At 37.4% G+C, this 26,437-nt stretch overlaps 1 protein-coding gene across 6 annotated transcripts in view; it reads left to right on the plus strand.

Annotated features, from left to right (window-relative positions):
* The window catches only part of SHOC2 (SHOC2 leucine rich repeat scaffold protein), an 88,060-nt gene that overhangs the window by 29,394 nt on the left and 32,229 nt on the right, over positions 1–26,437 (plus strand). For all 6 annotated transcript variants that reach the window (XM_055560149.1, XM_055560148.1, XM_055560151.1 and 3 more), the window contains exon 2: positions 3,899–4,823. In XM_055560149.1, coding sequence (XP_055416124.1) covers positions 4,121–4,823 — 703 coding nt within the window. In that variant the 5' untranslated portion in view covers positions 3,899–4,120. The remainder of the gene's footprint in view (positions 1–3,898; positions 4,824–26,437) is intronic.

Below are 26,437 nucleotides of genomic sequence, written 5' to 3' on the forward strand. Positions count from 1 at the left end.
AAAAAATTTACACAAGTAGAAATACAAAGGCCTAACAAACATTTGAAAATGAATGTCAAGAAATACAAATTAAAACCATGAGAAGTACAATATTGGTTCAAAGTCAAAAATATTTTTAAAAAGAAAAAAAAAGGACTGTCTATGGTATGATAAATGTGTTCACAAACCATATATATTAATTTGGATGTATTGAAACATTATACAGATGGAACCATTCTTTATCATTCTGCAATTTATATGTTTTCTGTCTTTTTAAAACTTTTTATTTTATATTGGAATATAGTGGGTGAAAATGTTGTGTTAGTTTCAGGAGTACAGCAAAGTGATTCAGTTATACATATATATATATAGCTACTCTTTCCTGTTTAGGTTGTTACATAATATTGAGCAGAGTAGATTCTTGTTGGTTATCCATTTTAAATATAACTGTGTGTACCTGTCAGTCCTAAACTCCCTACCTGTCTCTTTCCACCTCGCTGCCCTGGTAACCGTAAGTTCTCTATGAGCCTGTTTCTGTTTTGTAAATAAGTTCATTTGTATCATTTTTTTTAGATTCTGCATAGAAGTGGTATCATATTTCACTTTCTCCTTCTAACAATTCACTCAGTTTCTGGGTCCATCCATGTTTGCTGCTGCAAGTGGCATTACTTCATTCTTTTTAATGGCTGAGTATTATTCCATTGTGTTATATATACCACATCTTCTTTATCCAGTCCTCTGTCGTTGAACACTTAGGTTTTTTCCATGTTTTGGCTGTTGTAAACAGTACAGAAATCCTTTCGGATTCTAATATGCATGCCCAAGAGTGGGGTTGTAGGATCTTATGATAGCTCTATTTTTAATTTTTTTAAGGAACCTCCATACTGTTCTCTACAGTGGCTATACCAGTTTACATTCCCACCAACCATGTAGGAGAGTTCCCTTCTCTCCGCACTCTCTCTAGCATTTATTGTTTGTGAATTTTTGGATGATAGCCATTCTGACTGATGTGAGGTGATATCTCACTGTAATTTTGATTTGCAGTTCTCTAATAATTAGTGATGTTGAACATCTTTTCATGTGCCTCATGGCCATCTGCATATCTTCTTTGGAGAAATGTCTATTTAGGTCTTATACCCTTTTTTGATTGAGTTGTTTTGATGATATTAAGCCCCATGAACTATTTGTAAATTTTGGAAACTAATCCCTTGTTGGTCATGTCATTTGCAAATATTTTCTCCAATTCTGTGGGTTGTCTTTTTGTTTTGTATGGTTTCCTTTGTTATGCAAAAGCTTTTACATTTAATTAGGTCCCATTTGTTCATTTTTGTTTTTATTTCCATTACTCTTGGGGGATGGACTGAAAAAGATATCACTGCGATTTATGTCAGAAAGTGCCTAAGTGTTCCTGTAAGAGTTTTATAGTGTCTGGTCTCATATTTAGGTCTTTCATTCATTTTGTGCTTATTTTTGTGTATGTTAGAGAATGTTCTGATTTCATTTTTTTACATCTATTGAATAGCTATCCATTTACATTTAAAATAATTATCAATATATATGTTCTTATTACCATTTTCTCACTTCTTTTGGGTTTGTTTTTAATAGGCCTTTTTTCTTCCCTTCCTCTTCTGTTCTGTTCTCTTTCAGTTTGATGACCATTTTTAGTGTGTCTGGACTGCTTTTTCTTTTTTGTCTGTTTATCATAGTTTTGGGATTTGTTGTTCCCATGAGATTTTGATATAGCAGTCTAATATATGTGCAAGGTTGTTTTAAGTTCGCTGGTCTGTTTCCCACCTAGAAAAGTTCCCTTACCATTTGTTGCAGAGCTGGTCTGGTGGTGCTGGTTAGCTTTTGCTTGTCTGTAAAACATTTGATGTCTCTGTCACATCTGACTGAGAGCCTTGATGGGTACAGTATTCTTTTTTTTTTTTTTTTTTTTTTTTTAATTTGTTTGGCTGCATCACATCTTAGTTTGTGGCGTGCAAGATCTTTAGTTGTGACATGTGGGGTCTAGATCCTTGACCAGGGATTGAACCTGGGTCCTTGCACTGGGATTGCAGAGTCTTAGCCACTGGACCACCAGGGAACTCCTAGCATATTCTTGGTTGTAGGTTTTTCCCTTTCATCAGTTTAAATATGTCATACCACTCCCCTTGGGCCTGCAGAGTTTTGCTGAGAAATCAATCAGCTGATAACTATATGGGAATTCACTTGTATGTTATTTATCATTTTTCCTTTGTTGCTTTAAATTTTTTTTTTTCCCTTTAATTACTATGTGTCTTGGCATGTTCTTCCTTGGGTTTATTCTGCCTGAGACTCTCTGAGCTTCCTGGACTTGGGTGACTGTTTCCTTTCCCATGTTAGGGATGTTTTTAGCTATTATCTCTTCAGATATTTTCTCAGGTTCATTCTCTCTCTATTCTCCTTCTGGGACCCCTATAATGCAAATGTTGATGCATTTAATGTTGTCCAGAGGTCTCTCAGACTGTCTTCATTTCTTTTTATTCTTATTTTTTCTTTTCCATGGCAGTGATTTCCACCATTCTGTCTTCCATGTCACTTATCTGTTCTTCTACTTCAGTTATTCAGCTGTAGATTCCTTCGAGTGTATTTTTCATTTCAGTTATTGTATTTATCTCCGTTTGTTCTTTAGTTCTTCTTGTTCAGTCACCAAGTCATGTCTAACTCTTTGGGACTCCATGGACTGCAGCCCTCCAGGTTTCCCTGTCCTTTATTAACCAGTCTGTCTTCTTGTATCTACCTTTCAGAATATTCTGCTAGTTGCTTCATGTGTTTTGTCAGGGTTTTAAGTTACAATTAATGTGAAAAACAGAATATTTTTCTAACTTGTATGGAATTATTATTATTCTAACTTGTATGGAATCAGAAGTCTTCTATTGTAATTTAAGATTCAGTATTGTAAAGCTTTCACATATGCATTTAAGGTAAGATTAGGGAATATATTTAGTATATATGGCTTATTGATGTGTTTTTCTGAGTAAATAATTATTAAATGTGATGATCAACATTCTAGTCTTATACCAAGAATAGATCATATTAGCCTAGTGTTGTCTTACTTCCATCTCCCCCTTGTATTTTCAACCTTTGTGGGTCATTTTGGTCAGTCATTTTTACCAGTGAACTGTTCCTATTTCTAAGAACCCTTAATCCTTCTTACTGTCAACTGAAAAAGTTACCTTTTCAGTTCCTAGAATATAGGTTTCATGTATATTGCTCTGTTACTGTTTCTCAAAAGGGGTACTTAGAGCCCCTGTCCTGATGTATTTGCTGTTTTCCATATGTATCTCAATTTTGTTCCTTTACTCCACTGCTCTCCATTCTGTCATGATTGCCTTTCAAGTCTTTCCTTTTGCTTGAAACTGTTTGTTAATTAGCTGCAGATATAGCAGTTTTACTGTAGGAGTTAGGCATGTAGGCAATGTACCACCATTTTGGAATCTTAGTTTCATTACTTTGCCAAGATCACAAAGCTGGTTATTTAAAGATATTTCTGTGCCTCAGTTGTCCCTGTGTGTAAGATAGGGATAAGGATTTATCTCAGGGCTGATATAGAATTAATGTTTGTAAATTCCTTGCAGTGGTGTTTGTTCATAGAAAGTACTTAGACATTAGCTGCTGTGGTGATTTCTCCATGTTTCATCACTTTAGAATTTTGCATTTTGATTACTTGTTCTTATCTTACCACTTCCTGTTAGATTGTAAATTCCTCAAAGTTAGAATCTGTTTTATTAATTTTTAGTTTTTTAATGGGTTTTGTAAAGTAGAAGGTGTTCAATATTTACTGTTTCAAATCATAGGAAAATAGCAAAATTGTCAGTAAGATTGTTTGCAGCACCAATTTACTTAATATAAATTATAACCTAAAGTAATTTAATACTCTCTCTGTATTATATTTCAGGAATTCTAATGAATCATTGATTGACCAGCACCATTTTACCAGTTGGAATGAGTAATCAGAAATGGGCATAGTGGTTTTAGATCCAGCATGTAACAGATGGAGATTACTTCTTCAAGCCAACACCTTTTTTGACTGTGTAGGATCTTTGTCTCTTCATCTTTGAATTTCTTTTGTTGGTAAATAAAAGGAGTTCATGTAGTTTTTGCCCTAGCTTGAGTCACCATGAGTAGTAGTTTAGGAAAAGAAAAAGACTCTAAAGAGAAAGATCCCAAAGCACCATCAGCCAAGGAAAGAGAAAAGGAGGCAAAAGCCTCTGGAGGTTTTGGGAAAGAGAGCAAAGAAAAAGAACCTAAGACCAAAGGGAAAGATGCCAAAGATGGAAAGAAGGACTCCAGTGCTGCCCAGCCAGGGGTGGCTTTTTCGGTTGATAATACGATCAAACGGCCAAATCCAGCACCTGGGACTAGAAAAAAGTCTAGCAATGCAGAGGTGATTAAAGAGCTCAACAAATGCCGAGAAGAGAACTCAATGCGTTTGGACTTATCCAAGAGGTCTATACACATATTGCCATCATCAATCAAGGAGTTGACTCAATTAACAGAACTTTATTTATATAGCAACAAATTACAGTCCCTCCCAGCGGAAGTGGGCTGTCTAGTAAATCTCATGACACTGGCTCTAAGTGAAAATTCACTTACCAGTTTGCCTGACTCTCTCGATAACTTGAAGAAGCTGCGGATGCTTGATTTAAGGCATAATAAACTGAGAGAAATTCCTTCAGTGGTGTATAGGCTAGATTCTCTCACCACTCTTTACCTTCGCTTTAATCGTATAACTACTGTGGAAAAAGACATCAAAAACCTGTCAAAACTCAGCATGCTTAGCATTCGAGAGAACAAAATCAAACAACTACCTGCTGAAATTGGTAAGAGGCCTTGCATTACTTTTATTATTTATAGTATTTATTATGCTAAATAGTTTTGTTGAGTTCTTTTCCATATCAGAAAGTGTCTAATAACTTGCCTTAAAAAAAAAAAAAAAAACTAGTTTCTAAGATCTGTCTTTAGCTTGCTTTAATCGGTTTTATGATATTAATAGTACATGGTTTGAGATCATTTTATAGACCTAGAAAATGACTTAGAACGTAAATGCAATTGGGCCTTTTTCACACAAAACTAATCTACTTTCATTTTCATTGGGAAATAGTAAATTTGAAGCAGAAAAAAATTCTTGCCAAAGTTTTTAGTTGTTAACCATCTGCTTTTAAAGTATTTACAGATAGCATTATGTAAGATGCTTTAAGGCTATGTTTTCCCATTTTCTGACATTCTCCTTTTTACCTGAAAATGTTTGTTTAAATTCACATCTCTTTTCTACCTAATTTACCACAAAAGATTGGCATATAAGAGTCTTGTGAAGAAGCTGGGTGGTAAGCAAGTTGAAAAATTTTTTTCATTTTGAAAATACTTATATGTTCATTAAAAACAATCTAAGGATGCAGAAAAGTACAGAGGCAGCTATAGTTAATGTCAACACTTAGTATTTTGATAGCTTTCATTGTTATTTTTACACCTAAAGCTATATGTACTAAAAAAAGGGGGAATGTTTTTAAAAGAATGGATAGACGGATAAAAAATAGGAAATATACATGTGTAAACAAGTCAGTAAAAAGTTACTTGTTTGATATTTTTAATTAAAAAATTTTTTTCAGCAACTTTTGGAATATAGTAAACTGTTGATTTACCAGATTTGAGAAATTGATAAAGGTGTTGTCTTTGTAGGCCCTTTTTATGAGAGTTCAAAAACTTGACATAAAAATTGATTATGTAACTTTTAAATATAAGTTTCTTTTTTTGTGGGTGAAAGATTTATTCTGAATAAAACAGGTTAGTTAAATATATTGTTGCCTTAAGTGTTGGTCTTAGGAGTGATAAAAGAAACTTTGTTTTTAGGCTGTGCAGCTTTGTAGAGATACAATACCCTGTGGGCATTTAAAAAATTTTTGTTTAGCTTTGAAAAAAATGTAATTTATATTTTAGGTATGGTGTTCTATTATATTTAGCTCTAGCCAGAAACTTAAAATCTTAATTTAATTTTGGTTTAATTAAATATATTTAGAAATCCATGATTGATTTTTCTCAAACAATGATTTATAAAGTGTGACACACTTATGAGATATTAAAATATTCCTGAAAATTTGAGTGGAAAGGCTCTTTTCCATGTTTTCAGATAGGAATGTGATTGTTGAATGAGTTTTGATTCTGTACTTGATTCCATCAAAATTTGACCTGTTTATGTGATTCATTGTAGAATAGAATTATAAGTTTTGGGGGAATGTAATGCTGAATTTTTAGGTAGACATATAAAATGTTATTTGCTGTCTTTGTACTTAATGTTGTTTTGTGCATGTTACACTTCATTCTAAAATGTTGACTTTCATTCATATGAGAGTTTTTCATTAAGGACTTTCTGTAGAAATGTTATCAAATTACTTGGGAATTAAGAACATTCATTTCTTAAACAGGAGATTATTTCATAGGACTTTAAATTTACTTCACTGTGTTTTTAAGCATATGGATAAAATATTTTTAGTATAAAGTAATGCATTTATTGGCAAATTTTATTTAATTAGGTTGATTTTTGTGGCTGCCTAATCTTTGGACCTTAATTTCTAAATTTGCAATTTTAAAAATAAACACTGAATTTGTTTTTTAATGAGTACCCCCCCAACCATTAGTGACATTGAATTTTGTGTTCTTTTAATTTCTGTATTTCTATGAAAAGAGTAACTTCATAAATGTCATTTATATTCCAGGCAAGGCATCAGATAGAAAGTAAATTGCTTTAAAAAATAAAATAATATTTCTTATAAGGAATTAAAATTTATAAGGTTTAATTTGGATGCATGGATTTGGGACAAACCTTGCAGAAGTCCGCATTATGTATTTCCTTATGGGAACAAGAAAATAAAGGTCTAGTAAAAATAAAATAGTTGAAATAATAAGAATAGCTGTTGTTTGAGCATGGTATGTCGTATAACATACACTGTTTTTTACATGTAACTTTGTTATCTCATTAAATTCTTATAGTAATCCAGTGAAATAAGTACTTTTCTCTATGCTGAGAAAGGAACTGAAAATTGAGTGAGATTAGATAATTTACTAAAGGTCATATGGTAAGAAGTTGGCAAAGTCACAGTTTGACTCTAGGTCTCACTGTACTGCTTCCAGTGTCTAGAAGTGGATGCCATCTGACTTTGCAACCTCATGGACTGCAGCACACCAGGCTTCCCTGTCCTTCACTATCTCCTGGAGTTATGTCCATTGAGTTGGTGATGCCATCCAACAACCTCATCCTCTGTTGTGCCCTTCTTCTCCTGCCCTCAGTCTTTCCCAGCATCAGAGTCTTTCCCAGTTGAGTCAGCTCTTCATGTCAGGTGGCCAAAGTATTGGAGCTTCAGCTTCAGCATCAGACCTTCCAATGAATATTCAGGGTTGATTTCCTTTAGGATTAGCTGGTTTGATCCTCTTGCAGTCCAAGGGACTCAGGAATCTTCTCTAGCACCACAATTGGAAAGCATTAGTTCTTCAGCGCTTAGCCTTCTTTATGGTCCAGTACTCACATCCATACATGACTGTGGAAAAATCATACCATTGATTATATGGATATTTGTCAGCAAAGTGATGTCTCTGCTTTTAGGGTGCTGTCTAGCTTTGTCATAGCTTTTCTGCCAAGGAGCAAGCATCTTTTAATTTTGTGGCTGCAGTCACCATCTGCAGTGATTTTGTAGCCCAAGAAAATAAAATCTGTCACTGCTTTCCACTTTTCCCCCTTCTATTTGCCATGAAGTGTTGGAACCGGATGACATGATCTCAGTTTTTTGAATGTTTAAGGCAGCCTTTTCACTACTCTTTCACCCTCAAGAGGCTTTTTGGTAACTCTTTGCTTTCTTCCATGAGAGTGGTATCATCTGCATATCTGAGGTTGTTGATATTTCTCCTGGCAGTCTTGATTCTAGCTTGGGATACATCCAGCCCAGCATTTCCCATAATGTACTCTGCATATAAGTTAAATAAGCAGGGTGACAATATACAGCCTTGACACACTCCTTTCCCAATTTGGACCAGTCCATAGTTCCATCTCTGGTTCTGTTGCTTCTTGACCTTCATATAGGTTTCTCAGGAGACATATATGGTGGTCTGGTATTCACATGTCTTTAAGAATTTTTTATAGTTGTGATCCACACATTGAAAGCTTTAGTTTGTGAAGCAGAAGTGGATGTTTTTCTGGAATTCCTTGCTTTTTCTATGATCCAACAGATGCTGGTAATTTGATCTCTGGTTCCTCTACCTTTTCTAAATCCAGCTTGTACATCTGGAAGTTCTCAGTTCATGTACTGCAGAAGCTTAGCTTGAAGGATTTTGAGCATAATCTTACTAGCATGTGAAATGAGTGCAATTGTATGGTGGTTTGAACATTCTTTGGCATTACCCTTCTTTTCGATTGGAATGAAAACTGACCTTCTCCAATCCTGTGGCCACTGCTGTTTTCCAAATTTGCTGACATGTTGACAGATTAATAGCTTAATTCAGATATAATTCACATGCCATATGATTAATGCATTTGAAGAATACAATTTAGTGGTTTTTTAGCATGTTCACAAAGTTGTTCACTATCACAAACAATTACAGGACATTTTCATTACTCCAGAGAGAAACTCTGTACTCTTTGGCAATCACCCCACCCCCGCCCCATTTTCTTCCAACCCCTTAGACCTATTCAAGCATTAATCTACTTTCTGTTTCTGTAGATTTGCCTATTGTGGTGTGTGCATGCTAAGTCGCTTCAGTCATGTCCGACTCTTTGTGATCCTGTGGACTGTAGCCTACCAGGCTCCTCTGTCCATGGAATTCTCCAGTTCTAATAATTGGAATAATAAAATATATAGTCTTTGGTGAGTGGTTTCTTTCACTTAGCAAAATGTTTTCAAAATTCATCCAGATTGTAGCATCTATCAATATATTGTTCCTTTTTATTGCTGAATAATATTCCATTGTATATTGTACCACATTTTATTTATCTACTCATCAATTGTTGAACATTTGGGTTGCTTTCACCTTTTGACTGTTAGGAATAAAATTACTATGAACATTTGTGTATAAGTTTTTGTATAGACATTTGTTTTCATTTCTCTTGGGTGTATACCTAGAAGAGGAATTACTGAGTCATACAGTAACTCTATATTTAATCTTTTGAGGAACTACTAGACTATTTTCTTAAGTTACTGCACCATCTTACATTTCCATCAGCAGTGCATGAGGGTTGCAATTCCTCTACATCCTCAACACTTGTGTTAGCTATTTTAATGTAGCCATTCCATGAGTGTGAAGTGGTATCTCATATGTTTTTTATTTATAGTTCTGTGATTATTGATTTGTTTTTAATTTTTGAAAGTTAATAACTGTTTTCTGTGATGCAGATCTTGCTTTTCTGATTTTTAAATTACAGCACCCCCCCACCCTCCCACAAATCCTGAGCTCTTTTAAGAATGCTTATTAAAAAGACTCATGCACCAAGATCAAATGAAATGGAATTTGACATTTTGAAAAGTTCTACATCTTTAATGTAATTTGACTTACTGTTGAGGATCATAACAAGAGAATGTACACTTCATTATATTCATTATATATACTAATTACCATTTGTTAAACTTACATTTTTAGAAGTTTAGCTCTACATTATTTTATATATATATATATATACACATATGGTACTTATTCTTTGTTGTTTTTATGAGTATAAAAACCTTGATTCATGCTATCTGGTTTGTTCAGCAGTATATTTGATAAATATGAGAAATTTGAAATTTGTGAAACATAGCGTAGTAGTATTTAGTTTAAATAGCATATTTGGAATTTAGCAGCTCTGTTGTGTTTATAGGGAAATTATATTAAAAACTGAATACCTGTTTAAGTATTAATGATATCTTTATTAATGCCATGTGATTTGATACCAATGATGCATATTCACGTGGGTGAACATTGGCATAAAACAGTGAAAGGATACTGAAAGACATATGAAGATCATAATATATTAGAGAATAGTCAGGAAAACTCTTCATTTGGTGATACTGAATTTATTTTTTTCCTTTTGTATGATAAGGCATGGACAGATAAAGTAAATGTACTATCTTTTTGTGTTAAATAGATAGATGGAAACCTTAGGCATTGCTTTTTCTTTTAGACCAGTATATCATTCTTCCTGCCCACATCTCCTTTCACCATTTTTAATCTTGAAAAAGACTCCTCACTGAACACCAGGACACTCAAGAAGTCATATTTTCAGAGGGAAAACAATAAATAACCACTCTCTTACCCCATCCTCTTCCCTGCCTGGTTCCTTTGAGTTTCATGTTAGAGATGTGCGTTTGTAAAATTTTTTTTTTGCTTCAGTAAATTAGAGTAAAGGTTATCAGATTTTCATTTTGAATAATCGGTCACTTTAGTTCAGGAAATTCTGAACAATGAAGTTTTTAAAGGGTTTTATTCTTCTAGAAAGGAAATGATTACTCTTTGAAACCAGAAATAAACTCCATCTTTGTCTCTTACTAGTAATACTGTAGGACTTCCCCGATGGCTCAGTGGGTAAAGAATCTGCCTGCAATGCAGGAGACCCAGGTTGGATCCCTTGGTCGGGAATATCCCTTGGAGAAAGAAATGGCAACCTATTCCAGTATTCTTGTCTGAAAAATCCCTTTGATAGAGGAGCCCGGTGGGCCACAGTCCAGAGGGTCACAGAGAGTTGGACATGACTAAGCACGCACTAGACATTCATTCAATATTTCTAGAACTTTTCCTTCAGTGAATTAAAAGGCTAGTTTTAAAATTTCTTCTCTTTAAAGTTTCCTCCTATTCATTATTCTTTATAAAATAGCTAAGTTAGAGGGAATCTTTTTTTTTTTTTTTAAATATTCATCCTATATTTTCTGTTGAGTGAAGTGCTAGATCATTTATATTGTACACAATTTTGGGTGGGTAAATTGTCTTAGAGAATGATCGGCTATGTTATACATGCTTTTTGAGAACCCAGATCATTTTTACCCATTTAAAAAACTCTCACAGCATTCAGATATATGAGAAATTAGAAATAGCAATTTTTTAACCCATATGACTCATTAACACTTACTGAAAACAAAGTCAGTTTTCTACTGTTTATACTACAGTACTGCAGTTATATTTTATGTCAAGTAATATATAATAAAAGTATATATGTGTATAATCAATATATAAAAAAATACTAAGAATCAGTTTTTTAAAAAATTGAAGAGACCTTAGAGATTTTAATTCCCTATTATGTAATTTTCTGTAAATTTTTGTAGATAATAAATGGTAGGCTTTCAATAAATGTTGAAGGACTTCCTTGGTAGCTCAGATGGTAGAGTCTACCTGCAGTGCAGGAGACTCAGTTTCGATCCCTGGGTTGGGAAGATACCCTGAAGAAGGGAATGGTTATCCCCTCCAGTATTCTTGCCTGGAGAATTCCATGGACAGAGGTCCCTGGCGGGCTACAGTCCATGGGGTTGCAAAGAGTTGGACATGACCGAGTGACAAATACTTTGAATAAATGTGGCTTGAAGTGAATTTAATGAAGCCCAACACTATTACCCAATTTTTAATATTAACTCAGATTGTAACCCTTAGTTCCTAAAATTCTTGAAATTCTCTCAGGACTGTCAGGGGTGCTGCAGTTGCTTTCATGGTCCGGGTAACATTATTTAATGATCTCATTTGACTGTTTTGTACAAGTGCTAATGAGTAACTTAGTTTGGCAGGCAAGAGAAATCAGGAAAGGGAATTCATAGTTGTTAATAAATAACTTTTTTTCACTGGAAATCAGCAAGAAACCTTACAGACCTAGAAATGAACTGTTAATTTAGTTGCTGCTGCTGCTAAGTCACGTCAGTCATGTCTGACTCTCTGCAACCCCATAGACGGCAGCCCACCGGGCTCCTCCGTCCCTGGGATTCTCCAGGCAAGAATACTGGAGTGGGTTGCCATTTCCTTCTCCAGTGCATGAAAGTGAAAAGTGAAAGTGAAGTTGCTCAGTTGGGTCCGACTCTTCGCGACCCCATGGACTGTAGCCTACCAGGCTCCGCTGTCCATGGGATTTCCCAGGCAAGAATACTGGAGTGGGGTGCCATTGTCAAATAGTCAGGTGTTTCACTAAAACAACAGAAACCTGGAAAAGTTGTTATTATTGCTAAAGGAGGAGATAACAGAGGGGAAAAAACAGCATTTGAACCATCTTGGAAAGATCGGACTGAACCAGAGGATACATTTGACTTCCCACTCTGCCGTGGTGTAGGGAAGAGGGCAGTCTTTGTGCTCTAATGATAGCATGCTAGCCATTCAAAGAATACAGACAGTGTTGTCTATGTTGCTTAGTTACAGAAGCACTTGCTTAGAAGAATTACTAAAGTTTTCTTTAGAGTGAAAGGGAGAATTAGGCCTATAATAGAAATTTATACAAATAAAATAATGTGTATTCTGATATAAGTCCCTAAATCTGTTCAAGCTTGTGTAATAAAAATTTCCAGCCCTTGTTAATTGTGTTGTTTTGCAAATGTATTTTAGTAAGATTTGATTTGGTTTTTATTGCTCTGAATGCTTGAAAAATGACCCTATAAGTTCAGGAACAAGAGTTAATTTAAAAATGTAAATGTCCTTTAGTTCAGTTGAGTCGCTCAGTCGTGTCCTTAATATGAGTCAAATGATAATATAGGGTAAGCCACAACTTATGAAATAAACCTAAATTATTTATTTACTAATATTTGAGTGCCTGTTAGATACATTTTAATAGGGTCTTTTTGTATGTTGCTAGATTTAATTTACTAAATCTTGAAGATTTTTGCATCTGTACTCCTCATGGATATTATCTGTAATTTCCTTTTTTCCCTTTCTCTTTTTTGTAATGGTTTGCTATCAGGGCAACTCTGGCTTCTTACTGTGGAATGAGTTGGGAGGAGTTCCTCTTTTATGTTCTGGAGGAGTTTGTGTAGAATTAGTATTATGTTTTCAAATGATTCAGATGGTAAATAATCCAACTGCAATGCAGGAGACCCAGGTTTGATCCCTGGGTTGGAAAGATCCCCTGGAGAAGGAAATGGCTACCCACTCCAGTATTCTTGCCTGGAGAATCCCATGGACAGAGGAGCCTGGCAGGCTGTAGTCCATGGAGTTGCAAAGAGTCAGACATTACTGAGCGACAAACTTTTACTTCTTTGAAATGTTTAGAAGAATTTAAGAGTCTTGTAATCTGGGACGGTTTTCTTTGTAGAAAGGTTTTAAATGGCAAGTTAATGGAAAGTTATTTGGGTTTTTTGTTTCTTCTTAGTTGAATTTTGGTAGTTTTAAATCTGTCAGAGCATTTGTCTTTTGATTTGTTAAATTTTTTGGCATTAAAGTTTTTGAATTAAAGTTCATTTAGTTCCTTATTATACTTTTGAAATTTGAAATATGTATTATTATGTCTCTCATTCATTCCTGATACTGCTTTTATTGGTCTATTTTTTTAAAAAAAACTGCTTTTGATGTCTTTATTTTTTCTATTATATTCCCTTTTTTTGTTGTTGTTGTTGTCTACGCATAATTAATAGTTTTGCCAAGAAAATGCACTGGTCATAGCAAACACCCTCTTTCAACAGCACAAGAGAAGACTCTACACATGGACATCACCAGATGGTCAACACCGAAATCAGATTGATTATGTTCTTTGCAGCCAAAGATGGAGAAGCTCTGTACAGTCAATAAAAACAAGATCGGGAGCTGACTATGGCTCAGATTATGAACTCCTTATTACCAAATTCAGACTTAAATTGAAGAAAGTAGGGAAAATCACTAGACCATTCAGGTATGACCTAGATCAAATCCCTTATGATTATACAGTGGAAGTGAGAAATAGATTTAAGGGCCTAGATCTGATAGATAGAGTGCCTGATGAACTATGGAATGAGGTTCATGACATTGTACAGGAGACAGGGATCAAGACCATCCCCAAGAAAAAGAAATGCAGAAAAGCAAAATGGCTGTCTGGGGAGGCCTTACAAATAGCTGTGAAAAGAAGAGAAGTAAAAAGCAAAGGAGAAAAGGAAAAATATAAGCATCTGAATGCAGAGTTCCAAAGAATAGCAAGAAGAGAGAAGAAAGCCTTCCTTAGTGATCAGTGCAAAGAAATAGAGGAAAACAACGGAATGGGAAAGACTAGAGACCTCTTCAAGAAAATTAGAGATACCAAGGGAACATTTCATGCAAAGATGGGCTCAATAAAGGACAGAAATGGTATGGACCTATCAGAAGCAGAAGATATTAAGAAGAGATGGCAAGAATACACAAAAGAACTGTACAAAAAAGATCTTCACGACCCAGGTAATCACGATGGTGTGATCATTCACCTAGAGCCAGACATCCTGGAATGTGAAGTCAAGTGGGCCTTAGGAAGCATCACTACGAACAAAGCTAGTGGAGGTGATGGAATTCCAGTTGAGCTATTCCAAATCCTGAAAGATGATGCTGTGAAAGTGCTGCACTCAATATGCCAGCAAATTTGGAAAACTCAGCAGTGACCACAGGACTGGAAAAGGTCAATTTTCATTCCAATCCCAAAGAAAGGCAATGCCAAAGAATGCTCAAACTACTGCACAATTGCACTCATCTCACATGCTAATAAAGTAATGCTCAAAATTCTCCAAGCCAGGCTTCAGCAATACATGAACCGTGAACTTCCAGATGTTCAAGCTGGTTTTAGAAAAGACAGAGGAACCAGAGATCAAATTGCCAGCATCCGCTGGATCATGGAAAAAGCAAGAGAGTTCCAGAGAAACATCTATTTCTGCTTTATTGACTATGCCAAAGCCTTTGACTGTGTGGATCACAATCAACTGTGGAAAATTCTGAAAGAGATGGGCATACCAGACCACCTGACCTGCCTCTTGAGAAATCTGTATGCAGGTCAGGAAGCAACAGTTCGAACCGGACATGGAACAAGACTGTTGCAGATAGGAAAAGGAGTTCGTCAAGGCTGTATATTGTCAGCCTGCTTATTTAACTTCTATGCCGAGTACATCATGAGAAAGGCTGGAATCAAGATTGGCGGGAGAAATATCAATAACCTCAGATATGCAGATGACACCACCCTTATGGCAGAAAGTGAAGAGGAACTCAAAAGCCTCTTGATGAAAGTGAAAGAGGAGAGTGAAAAAGTTGGCTTAAAGCTGAACATTCAGAAAACAAAGATCATGGCATCTGGTCCCATCACTTCATGGGAAATAGATGGTGAAACACTGGAAACAGTGTCAGACTGTATTTTTGGGGGCTCCAAAATCACTGCAGATGGTGACTGCAGCCATGAAATTAAAAGATGCTTACTCCTTGGAAGGAAAGTTATGACCAACCTAGATAGCGTATTCAAAAGCAGAGACATTACTTTGCCAACAAAGGTCCGTCTAGTCAAGGCTATGGTTTTTCCTGTGGTCGTGTATGGATGTGAGAGTTGGACAGTGAAGAAAGCTGAGCGCCGAAGAATTGATGCTTTTGAACTGTGGTGTTGGAGAAGACTCTTGAGAGTCCCCTGGACTGCAAGGAGATCCATCCAGTCCATTCTGAAGGAGGATCAGCCCATCATTCTTTGGAGGGAATGATGCTGAAGCTGAAACTGAAGCTGAAACTCCAGTACTTGGGCCGCCTCATGCGAAGAGCTGACTCATTGGAAAAGACTCTGAAGCTGGGAGGGATTGGGGGCAGGAGGAGAAGGGGACAACAGAGGATGAGATGGCTGGATGGCATCACTGACTCGATGGACGTGAGTCTGAGTGAACTCTGGGTGTTTGTGATGGACAGGGAGGCCTAGCGTGCTGCGATTCATGGGGTCGCAAAGAGTCGGACATGACTGAGCGACTGAACTGAACTGACGCTTAATTATCTTGTTTCCTATTACTGTAGGTTTAATATATCCTTTCTCTTAAATTGTTAGATTGATTTCATTCCTTTCTTCCTTTCATTATGTAAGTGTTGATAGCTGTGAACCTCCCCTCCAAGTGATATTTTAGCAGCATCACATAAATTTTGATATGTTGTATTTTCCTTATTATTTAATTCAAAATATTTTCCAAATATCTCTTACTATTCTCTAACCCATGGATTATTTAGCAGTGCATTGTTCAGTTTTCAATATTTCAGAGACGTTTCCATTTAACTTTCTGGCTATACCATGCAGCTTGTGGGATCCTAGTTCCCTGAGCAGGGATCTAACTTGCACTCTCAGCAATGAAAATATCGAGTCCTAACCACTAGGACCAGTGGGGACTTCCCTATTTTTTGTTATTGATTTATAAAATATAGTCTGTCTTGGTAAGTGTTCTATGTGTAGTTGAAAAGAAGATGCATTTTGCTGTTATTTTGGAGCAAGGTCAAATTGATTGATGATGTTATTCATTTCTTCCATACTGTTATCAATTTTCTCTCTACTTTTTTCTTCAATTAGTAAGAAATGAGTATTGAAATACCCAACTGTGTAATAGTAGAATTTTTTTCTCCCATTAGTGCTGTTGTTTGCTTCTGTACTTGGAAACTTTATTAGTTGTTTATATGCTTAAGATTGTTTTTTCTAATGAGCAATTTATGCGTTTTGAAACATTTTTATTTATCGCTGGTAATATTTCTAGTAGTATCTCTGTTTCTGAATTCTATTTTTATTTGATATTGATATAGCCATATCCCTTCTTGCATTTTAACTTTTTGTCTTTATATATATTTAAAATGGTTTCTTGTAGGCAGCATATGGCTAGGTCTTTGTTCTATCCTGTCTCGCGGTTTTTGCCTTAATTGAAGGGTTTAGAAAGGAAGAGAGTTCCAGAAAAACATCTATTTCTGCTTTATTGACTATGCCAAAGCCTTTGACTGTGTGGATCACGATAAACTGTGGAAAATTCTGAAAGAGATGGGAATACCAGACCACCTGATCTGCCTCTTGAGAAACCTATATGCAGGTCAGGAAGCAACAGTTCGAACTGGACATGGAACAACAGACTGGTTCCAAATAGGAAAAGGAGTACGTCAAGGCTGTATATTGTCACCCTGCTTATTTAACTTATATGCGGAATACATCATGAGAAAAGCTGGGCTGGAAGAAGCACAAGCTGGAATCAAGATTGCCGGGAGAAATATCACTAACCACAGATATGCAGATGACACCACCCTTATGGCAGAAAGTGAAGAGGAACTATAAAGCCTCTTGATGAAAGTGAAAGAGGAGAGTGAAAAAGTTGGCTTAAAGCTCAACATTCAGAAAACTAAGATCATGGCATACAGTCCCATCACTTCATGGGAAATAGATGGGGAAACAGTGGAAACAGTGTCAGACTTTATTATTTTGGGCTCCAAAATCACTGCAGATGGTGATTGCAGCCATGAAATTAAAAGACGCTTACTCTTTGGGAGGAAAGTTATGACCAACCTAGATAGCATATTCAAAAGCAGAGATATTACTTTGCCAACAAAGTCTGTCTAGTCAAGGCTATGGTTTTTCCTGTGGTCATGTATGGATGTGAGAGTTGGATTGTGAAGAAAGCTGAGCGCTGAAGAATTGATGCTTTGGAACTGTGGTGTTGGAGAAGACTCTTGAGAGTCCCTTGGACTGCAAGGAGATCCAACCAGTCCATTCTAAAGGAGATCAGTCCTGGGTGTTCTTTGGAAGGACTGATGCTAAAGCTGAAACTCCAGTACTTTGACCACCTCATACGAAGAGTTGACTCACTGGAAAAGACTCTGATGCTGGGAGGGATTGGGGACAGGAGGAGAAGGGGACGACAGAGGATGAGATGGCTGGATGGCATCACTGACTCGATGGACATGAGTTTGGGTGAATTCCGGGAGTTGGTGATGGACAGGGAGGCCTGGCGTGCTTCGATTCATGGGGTTGCAAAGAGTCGGACATGACTGAGTGACTGAATGGAACTGAGACCATTGTATTTAATATAGTTATCAATATAGTTGGTTAAAATCTGTCAGCTCGCTGTCTATGTTCTTTATGTGCCATTTGTTACTTTTCCTTTTCCCCTCATTTCGTGCCTTCTTCACTGGTCTAGCATTTACAGTACATATCCATAACTTAATACGGGCTACATTTGAAGTATACAGCTGGGATACTTTATATAACTCATTTTTTGTTTGTATATTTTGTCATAACTAGTTTAAGGTTATGAGATTTTGGCAAGAATACCATAGAAGTGATTGTAAACCTTTCCCATTGAATCGTATCAAGAGATACATGATGTTGATATGTCTCATTACTGGTGATTTTCACCTAGACCACTTGGTTACGGTGGTTTCTGCTATGCTGCTCCACTTTGAAGTTAATCATTTTTTCTTTTAAATTAATAACTACCTTGGGAAGTACTGATTTTAGACTATGCCAGTATCTTGTTTCTCTTTCACCTCTTGTTTATGAATTGTAACTTTCGTTGGTAGATTTTCCCTGAAGCAATTATTACTATGTTCTCTAAACTCCAGGAGTTGATGTTGGACAGGGAGGCCTGGCGTGCTGCGGTTCATGGGGTCACAAAGAGTCGGACACGAGTGAGCGACTGAACTGAACTGAATGATGATTTTTAAAAATTTTCCTTGTTTCTTTTGTATTTATTAATTGAAATTCTTCTATAAGGAAGAGCTGTCCTTTCTCCCCCATTTATTTATTCAGTTAATTATATCAGTCTGGACTCTTTTATTCTGTGGGTTTCAATCCAAGATTATTCTTTACCATTTTGTTGCTCAAATTATTCCAGCTTTGCTTACTGTGAACTCTATGTTAGTTGGTTCCTGTGCCTTTTGATGTGTCATCATCTTTTTTTATCTTTTAAAGAGACTAAAAATGCCCCCAAATTTTGATATTTGCTCATGTATTTATTCCCTCTAGTGCTTTTCATTCTTTGAGTAGATCCGAATCTCTATTTGGTATTTTCTTTTTTGCCCAAAGAGCTTCTTTTAATGTATTGCAGCCCAGGTCTCCTCTGATTGAATTTTTTATGCTTTCTGTAGGTCTGAAAGCCTTTATTTTGTTTTCATTTTTAATGGTGGTTTTTCCTGTTACAAAATTCTAGTTTGGCATCTTTTCTTGTTTATTCATTATTTTTAAGATAGCTCTCTTTTCCCTATGTTTTTGTTTGTTTTTTTCTTGGCTTGCCTAGTTTCTGACAAGAGTTTTGCTGTTATATTTGTGTGTTTGTAAAGTATTTTTTTCTCTGTATAGTTTTAATATTTTTATTTCTGGTTTCCAACAATTTGTATATGGGCTTTACCATATGTACTTTGAGAATTACTTGTCTTATTTCATTCATACTGCTTTTGCCATCTCTCTTAATAGGTCTCCTAGTGGGAGATAGCCCTCCTGTTCATTCTTCTATTGATTTTGTGTAGACCCTCATATTATTTCATGTGAGCTAGTTACAGTAGTTTCCTAATAGACTATGCTTCCCAGGCTATCCATCCTTTCAAATCTGTGAGTAAATAGTCATTTTAGAATAGCATTCTGATTATCATGCATTATTCAGAAGCTTTAAATTTTGTTTTATTATTTGATCAAAAAGATCCAGATTCCTTAGTTTGGTATTGAAGGTTCCAGGTCTCCTCTCTCATCTTGCCTTGTATTTTCCCTTGGTCTTGAAGATCCAAAAGAAAGACTCTTTAATGTTGAAATTTAATAAACAGGACCCTCTGTAGCCTTCCTCAAATCACATGTAGTCTCCTACTAATTTTTAATATCATGAAAACAAGCATTTAGTGTACTGTAGTGTCTTTGTGCCTTTAATGTCTAGTTTTATGTCTGGAAAAGAGAATGTGCACACAAGAATCTTGTCTGATTGACTGACTTAATGCTCTTGTAGTAATAGTTTATGAGCCTAAAACACAACAGAAAATAGTGTATTCACATGTTTGTATAATAATGTTTCTTTGTTACTGGTTAAACCCCACAAATTTAATTTTCTCAATAATGGTCAGGAATTTCTTATTTAAGCATTTTAATTATCAATACTTGCAGTCTCGAGAAGGGAGGGAAAACCTTTTTCCTCCAAAAATTGCCTGTCTGTTTGATGAATATTTTAACTGTCTGAATTCTGGAAATGAGGGGCAATGTGTCCCACTGCTTTTTGCATCTGGCATACTAGTACTGGAGAAGAGTGGAGAAATAGCTCCAGAAAGAATGAAGAGGCTGAGCCAAAGTGAAAACAAAACCCAATTGTGTATGTGGCTGGTGATGGAAGTAAAGTCCAATGCTGTAAAGAACAATATTGCATAGGAATCTGGACTGTTAGGCCATGCTGCTGCTGCTGCTGCTAAGTGGCTTCAGTCGTGTCCGACTCTGTGCGACCCCAGAGACGGCAGCCCACCAGGCTCCCCTGTCCCTGGGATTCTCCAGGCAAGAACACTGGAGTGGGTTGCCATTTCCTTCTCCAATGCATGAATGATTCACAGTAAATTGGAAGTGGTCAAACAGGAGATGGCAAGAGTGAACACTGACATTTTAGGAATTAGTGAACTAAAATTGACTGGAATGGGCAAATTTAATTCAGATCATTATGTGTACTACTGTGGGCAAGAATCCCTTAGAAGAAGTGGAGTAGCCTTCATAGTCAGCAAGAGTCCTAAATGTAGTACTTGGGTACAATCTCAAAGACAACAGAATGATCTCTGTTTGTTTCCAAGGCAAATCATTAAATATCATAGCAATCCAAGTCTATGCCCCAACCACTATGCTGAAGAAGGTGATTCATGGGGTCTCAAGGAGTCGGACACGACTGAGCGACTGATCTGATCTGATCTGATCTGATGAAGACCTTCAACACCTTCTAGAACTAAAACCAAAAAAAAAAAAAAAAAAAAATGTCCTTTTCATCACTGGGGACTGGAATGCAAAAGTAGGAAGTCAAGAAGTCAAGAGATACCTGGAGTAACAGGCAAGTTTGGCTTTGGAGTACAAAATGAAGCAGGGCAAAGGCTAACAGAGTTTTGCCAAGAGAATGCACTGGTCATAGCAAACACCCTTTACCATCAACACAAGAGATGACTCTACACATGGACATCACCAGATGGTCAACACCAAAATCAGATGGATTATATTCTTTGCTGCTGAAGATGGAGAAGCTCCATACAGACAGCACAAAAAAAGACCACGAGCAGACTGTGGCTCAGATCATAAACTCCTTGCAAAAAACAGGCTTAAATTGAAGAAAGTAAGGAAAACCACAAGGCCATTCAGGTATGACGTAAATCAAATCCCTTATGATTATACAGTGGAAGTGACAAATAGATTCAAGGGATTAGATTTGATAGAGTGCCTGAAGAACTATGGATGGAGGTTTGTGACATAGTACAGGACACAGTGATCAAAACCATCCCCAAGAAGAGGAAATGCCAAAAGGCAAAATGGCTGTCTGAGGAGGCCTTACAAATAGCTGAGAAAGGAAGAGAAGCAAAAGGCAAGTTGAAGAGGAAAGATATACCCATCTGAATGCAGAGTTCCAAAGAACAGCAAGGAGAGAAAAGAAAGCCTTCTTAAGTGAACAGTGCAAAGAAATAGAGGAAAACAAAAGAATGGGAAAGTCTAGAGATCTCATCAAGAAAATCAGAGATACTAAGGGAACATTTCATGCAAAGATGGGCACAAAAAAGGATAAAAACAGTACAATGGCACCCCACTCCAGTACTCTTGCCTGGAAAATCCCATGGACAGAGGAGCTCGGTGGGCTGCAGTCCATGGGGTTGCTAAGAGTTGGACACGACTGAGCAACTTCACTTTCACTCTTCACTTTCATGCATTGGAGAAGGAAATGGCAACCCACTCCAGTGTTCTTGCCTGGAGAATCCCAGGGATGGGGGAGCCTGATGGGCTGCCGTCTATGGGGTCGCACAGAGTCGGACACGACTGAAGCCACTTAGCAGCAGCAGCAGCAGCATGGACCTAACAGAAGCAGAAGATATTAAGAGGTGGCAAGAATACACAGAAGAACTATACAAAAAAGATCTTCATGATGCCAGTAACCATGATGGTGTGATCACTCATCCTAAAGCCAGAAATCCTGGAGTGTGAAGTCAAGTGAGCCTTAGGAAGCATCACTACAGACAAAGCTAGTGGAGGTGATAGAATTCCAGTTGAGCTATGTCAAGTCCTAAAAGATGATGCTGTTAAAATGCTGCAGTCAATATGCCAGCAAATTTGGAAAACTCAGCAGTGGCCACAAGACTGGAAAAGATCAGTTTTCATTCCAATCCCAAAGAAAGTCAATACCAAAGAATGTTCAAACTACTGCACAATTACACTCATCTCACACAGTATAATGCTCAAAATTCTCCATGCTAGGCTTCAACAGTGCGTGAACCGAGAACTTGTAGATGTTCAAGCTGGGTTTAGAAAAGGCAGAGGAATCGGAGATCAAATTACCAACATCTCCTGGATCATAGAAAAAGCAAAAGAATTCCAGAAAAACATCTACTTCTGCTTCATTGACTACACTAAAGCCTTTGACTATGTGGATCACAACAAACTGTGGAAAATTCTAAAAGAGATGGGAACACCAGACCACCTGACCTGCCTTCTGAGTAATCTGTATGCAGATCAAGAAGCAACAGTTAGAACTAGACATGGAACAACACACTGGTTTCAAATTGGGAAAGGAGTACATCAAGACTGTATATTGTCACCCTGCTTATTTAACTTACATGCAGAGTACATCATGTGAATGCAAGGCTGGTTGAAGCACAAGCTGGAATCAAGATTGCTGGGAGAAATATCAGTAACCTCAGATATGCAGAAGACACCACCCTTATGGCAGAAAATGAAGAGGAACTAAAGAGGCTCTTGATGAAAGTGAAAGAGGAAAGTGAAAAAGTTGGCTTAAAACTCAGCATTCAGAAAAGTAAGATCATGGCATCTGGTCCCACCACTTCATGGCAAATAGATGGGGAAACAATGGAAACAGTGACAGACTTTATATTTTGCGGCTCCAAAGTCACTGCAGATGGTGACTGCAGCCATGAAATTAAAAGACGCTTGCTCCTTGAAAGAAAAGTTATGACCAACCTAGACAGCATATTAAAAAGCAGAGAGATTACTTTCCCAACAAAGGTCTGTATTGTCAAAGCTATGGTTTTTCAGCTAGTCATGTACAGATGTGAGAGTTGGATGGTATAGAAAGCTGAGCGCCCAAGAATTGATGGTTTTGAACTGTGGTGTTGGAGAAGACTCTTGAGAGTCCCTTGGACTGCAAGGAGATCAAACCAGTCCATCCTAAAGAAAATCAACCGTGAATATTCATTGGAAGGATAATACTGAAGCTGAAGCTATAGTACTCTGGCCACCCGATGCAAAGAACTGACTCATTGGAAAAGACCTTGATCCTGAGAAAGACTGAGGGCAGCAGGGGAAGGGGACAACAGAGGATGAGATGGTTGGATGGCATCACAGACTCGATGGACATGAGTTTGAGCAAGCTCCAGGAGTTGGTGATGGACAGGGAAGCCTGGAGTGCTTTAGTCCATGGAGTCGTAAAGAGTTGGACACGACTGAACTGAGTCAGAGCTATGGTTTTGCCAGTAGTCATGTATGGATGTACGAGTTGGACCATAAAGAAGGCTGAGTACCGAAGAATCGATGCTTTCAAATTGTGATGCTGGAGAAGATTTTTGAGAGTCCCTTGGAATGCAAGAAGTTCAACCTGTCAATCCTAAAGGAAATCAACCCTGAATATTCATTGGAAGGACTGATGCTGACGTGAAACTCCAATATTTTGGCCATCTGATGTGAAGAGCCAACTCATTGGTAAAAACCCTGATGCTGGGAAAGATCGAGGACAGGAGCAGAAGGGGTGAGAGAGGATGAGATGGTTGAATCGCATCATGGACGCAATGGACAGTTTGAACAAACTCTGGGAGATAGTGAAGGACAGGGAAGCCTGCATGCTGTAGTCCATGGGGTCATGAAGAGTCGGACACAACTGACCAACTGAACAACAACAACAACAGAAACAGGTTTACAGTTCTTCACTAAGCTGTCATATTGGTATACATAGTTAGAGGTTATTATTTTTCACTACTATATAATATTCCATAGTGTGAATATACCACAGTTTTATTTATTCTGTTGTTTTTGGCTGGACAATACCAAATACTTGTGCAAACTTCATTTATTACTGTTGGAATGCAAATGAGTACAGCCACTTTGGAAGACAGTGGCAGTTTCTTGCAAAGCTGAACACAGTCTTACATAAAAGCTATCAGTCATGCTTCTCTTTACCCAAATGAGTTAAACTTGCTGCTAAGTCACTTCAGTCGTGTCCGACTCTATGCGACCCCATAGATGGCAGCCCACCAGGCTCTGCCATCCCTGGGATTCTCCAGGCAAGAACACTGGAGTGGGTTGCCATTGCCTTGTCCAACGCATGAAAGTGAAAAGTGAAAGTGAAGTTGCTTAGTCGTGCCCGACTCTTAGCGACCCCATGGACTGCAGCCTACCAGGCTCCTCCGTCCATGGGATTTTCCAGGCAAGAGTACTGGAGTGGGTTGCCATTGCCTTCTCTTATGTCCATGCAAAAAACTGTACAGAAAATATTTTTAGTTGTTCTATTCATAATTGCTAAAAATTCTATTCATAATTGCTAAAAATTGCTAAAATATCCCTTACAATGGAATATTGTTTCGTGGTAAAAAAGAAATGCATATTTCTAAATGAAAGAAATTAATCTGGAAAAGCTGTGTATTGTGTGATTCTAACTATACAATATTCTGGAAAAGGCAAAAGTAAAAGATCAGTAGTTGCCAGGGGCCCTAGTACAGGAGACTCAGATCAATGAGTAGTGAAACACTGAAGATTTTTAGATCAGTAAAACTTACATATGATACTGTAATCATGGGTACCAGCTATTACGCATTTACCAAAATCTACAGAACTGGAAAACACAAAGAGTGGATGGATGTCAGTGTAAAATATGGACTTTTAGTTAATAATGATAATGTATAAATGTTGGTTCATCAACTGTAATGCACAATGTTGGATGTTAGTAATAGTGGAAATTATGGGGAGGGTGGTATATAAGAACTCTGTACTTAATTTGCAGTTTTTCTGTAAACCTGAAATTGCTCCAACAAACAAAGAAAACCCTACTCTTAATACCCACACTACTATTTCCTTAGTTAAAGTTGAAGTTGCTACCTTAGCCCACAAGACTCTAAATAAATCTGACTCCTGGCTACTTCATCTATCACTTTCTTCATTACTCATTATTCCAGCCACATTGGCTTTCTGTTGTGTTTTGAACTGCTTTCTTGCCTCAGAGTCTTTGTATTTGCTGTTCACTCAGCTTCCCCCAGATGTTTCCATTGTTTCTTTCCTATTCCATTATTCAGCTGTGTATATTAAAATGCTACTCCATTGGGGTTATTTTCCTTTTCTGCTTACTATCAATACCTCTGATCTCTGCTTCCCACCATCAGACTCTTTTACCTTGTTTTTTTTTCTTTTATAGCTTTTATACATCCTCAGTTCAGTTCAGTCATTCAGTCATGTCCGACTCTTTGTGACCCCATGAACCGCAGCACGCGAGGCCTCCCTGTTCATCACCAATTCCCGGAGTCCACCGAAACCCGTGTCCATTGAGTCGGTGATGCCATCCAACCATCTCATCCTCTGCATCCCCTTCTCCTCCTGCCCTCAATCTTTCCCAGCATCAGGGTCTTTCCAGTGAGTCAGCTCTTCTCATCAGGTGGCCAAAGTATTGGAGTTTCAACTTCAACATATGTCCTTCCAAAGAACACCCAGGACTGATCTCCTTTAGGATGGACTGGTTGGATCTCCTTGCAGTCCAAGGGACTCTCAAGAGTCTTCTCCAACACCACAGTTCAAAAGCATCAATTCTTCGGTGCTCAGCTTTCTTCACAGTCCAACTCTCACATCCATACATGACCACTGGAAAAACCATAGCCTTGACTAGATGGACCTTTGTGGACAAAGTAATGTCTCTGCTTTTTAATATGCTGTCTAGGTTGGTCATAACTTCCAAGGAGTAATTTAATTTTACTTTTAATTTCATGGCTGCAGTCACCATCTGCAGTGATTTGAGTCCCCCAAAAATAAAGTCAGCCACTGTTTCCACTGTTTCCCCATCTATTTGCCATGAGGAGATGGGACCAGATGCCATGATCTTCGTTTTCTGAATGTTGAGCTTTAAGCCAACTTTTTCACTCTCCCCTTTCACTTTCATCAAGAGGCTCTTTAGTTCTTCACTTTCTGCCATAAGGGTGGTGTCATCTGCATATCTGATTTTATTGATATTTCTCCTGGCAATCTTGATTCCAGCTTGGGCTTCCTCCAGCCCAGCGTTTCTCATGATGCACTCTACATATAAGTTAAATAAGCGGGGTGACAATATACAGCCTTGATGTACTCCTTTTCCTGTTTGGAACCAGTCGGTTGTTCCATATCCAGTTCTAACTGTTC

Source organism: Bubalus kerabau, chromosome 22 (genome assembly GCF_029407905.1).
Source record: "Bubalus kerabau isolate K-KA32 ecotype Philippines breed swamp buffalo chromosome 22, PCC_UOA_SB_1v2, whole genome shotgun sequence".
Classification (NCBI taxonomy): Eukaryota; Metazoa; Chordata; class Mammalia; order Artiodactyla; family Bovidae; genus Bubalus; species Bubalus kerabau.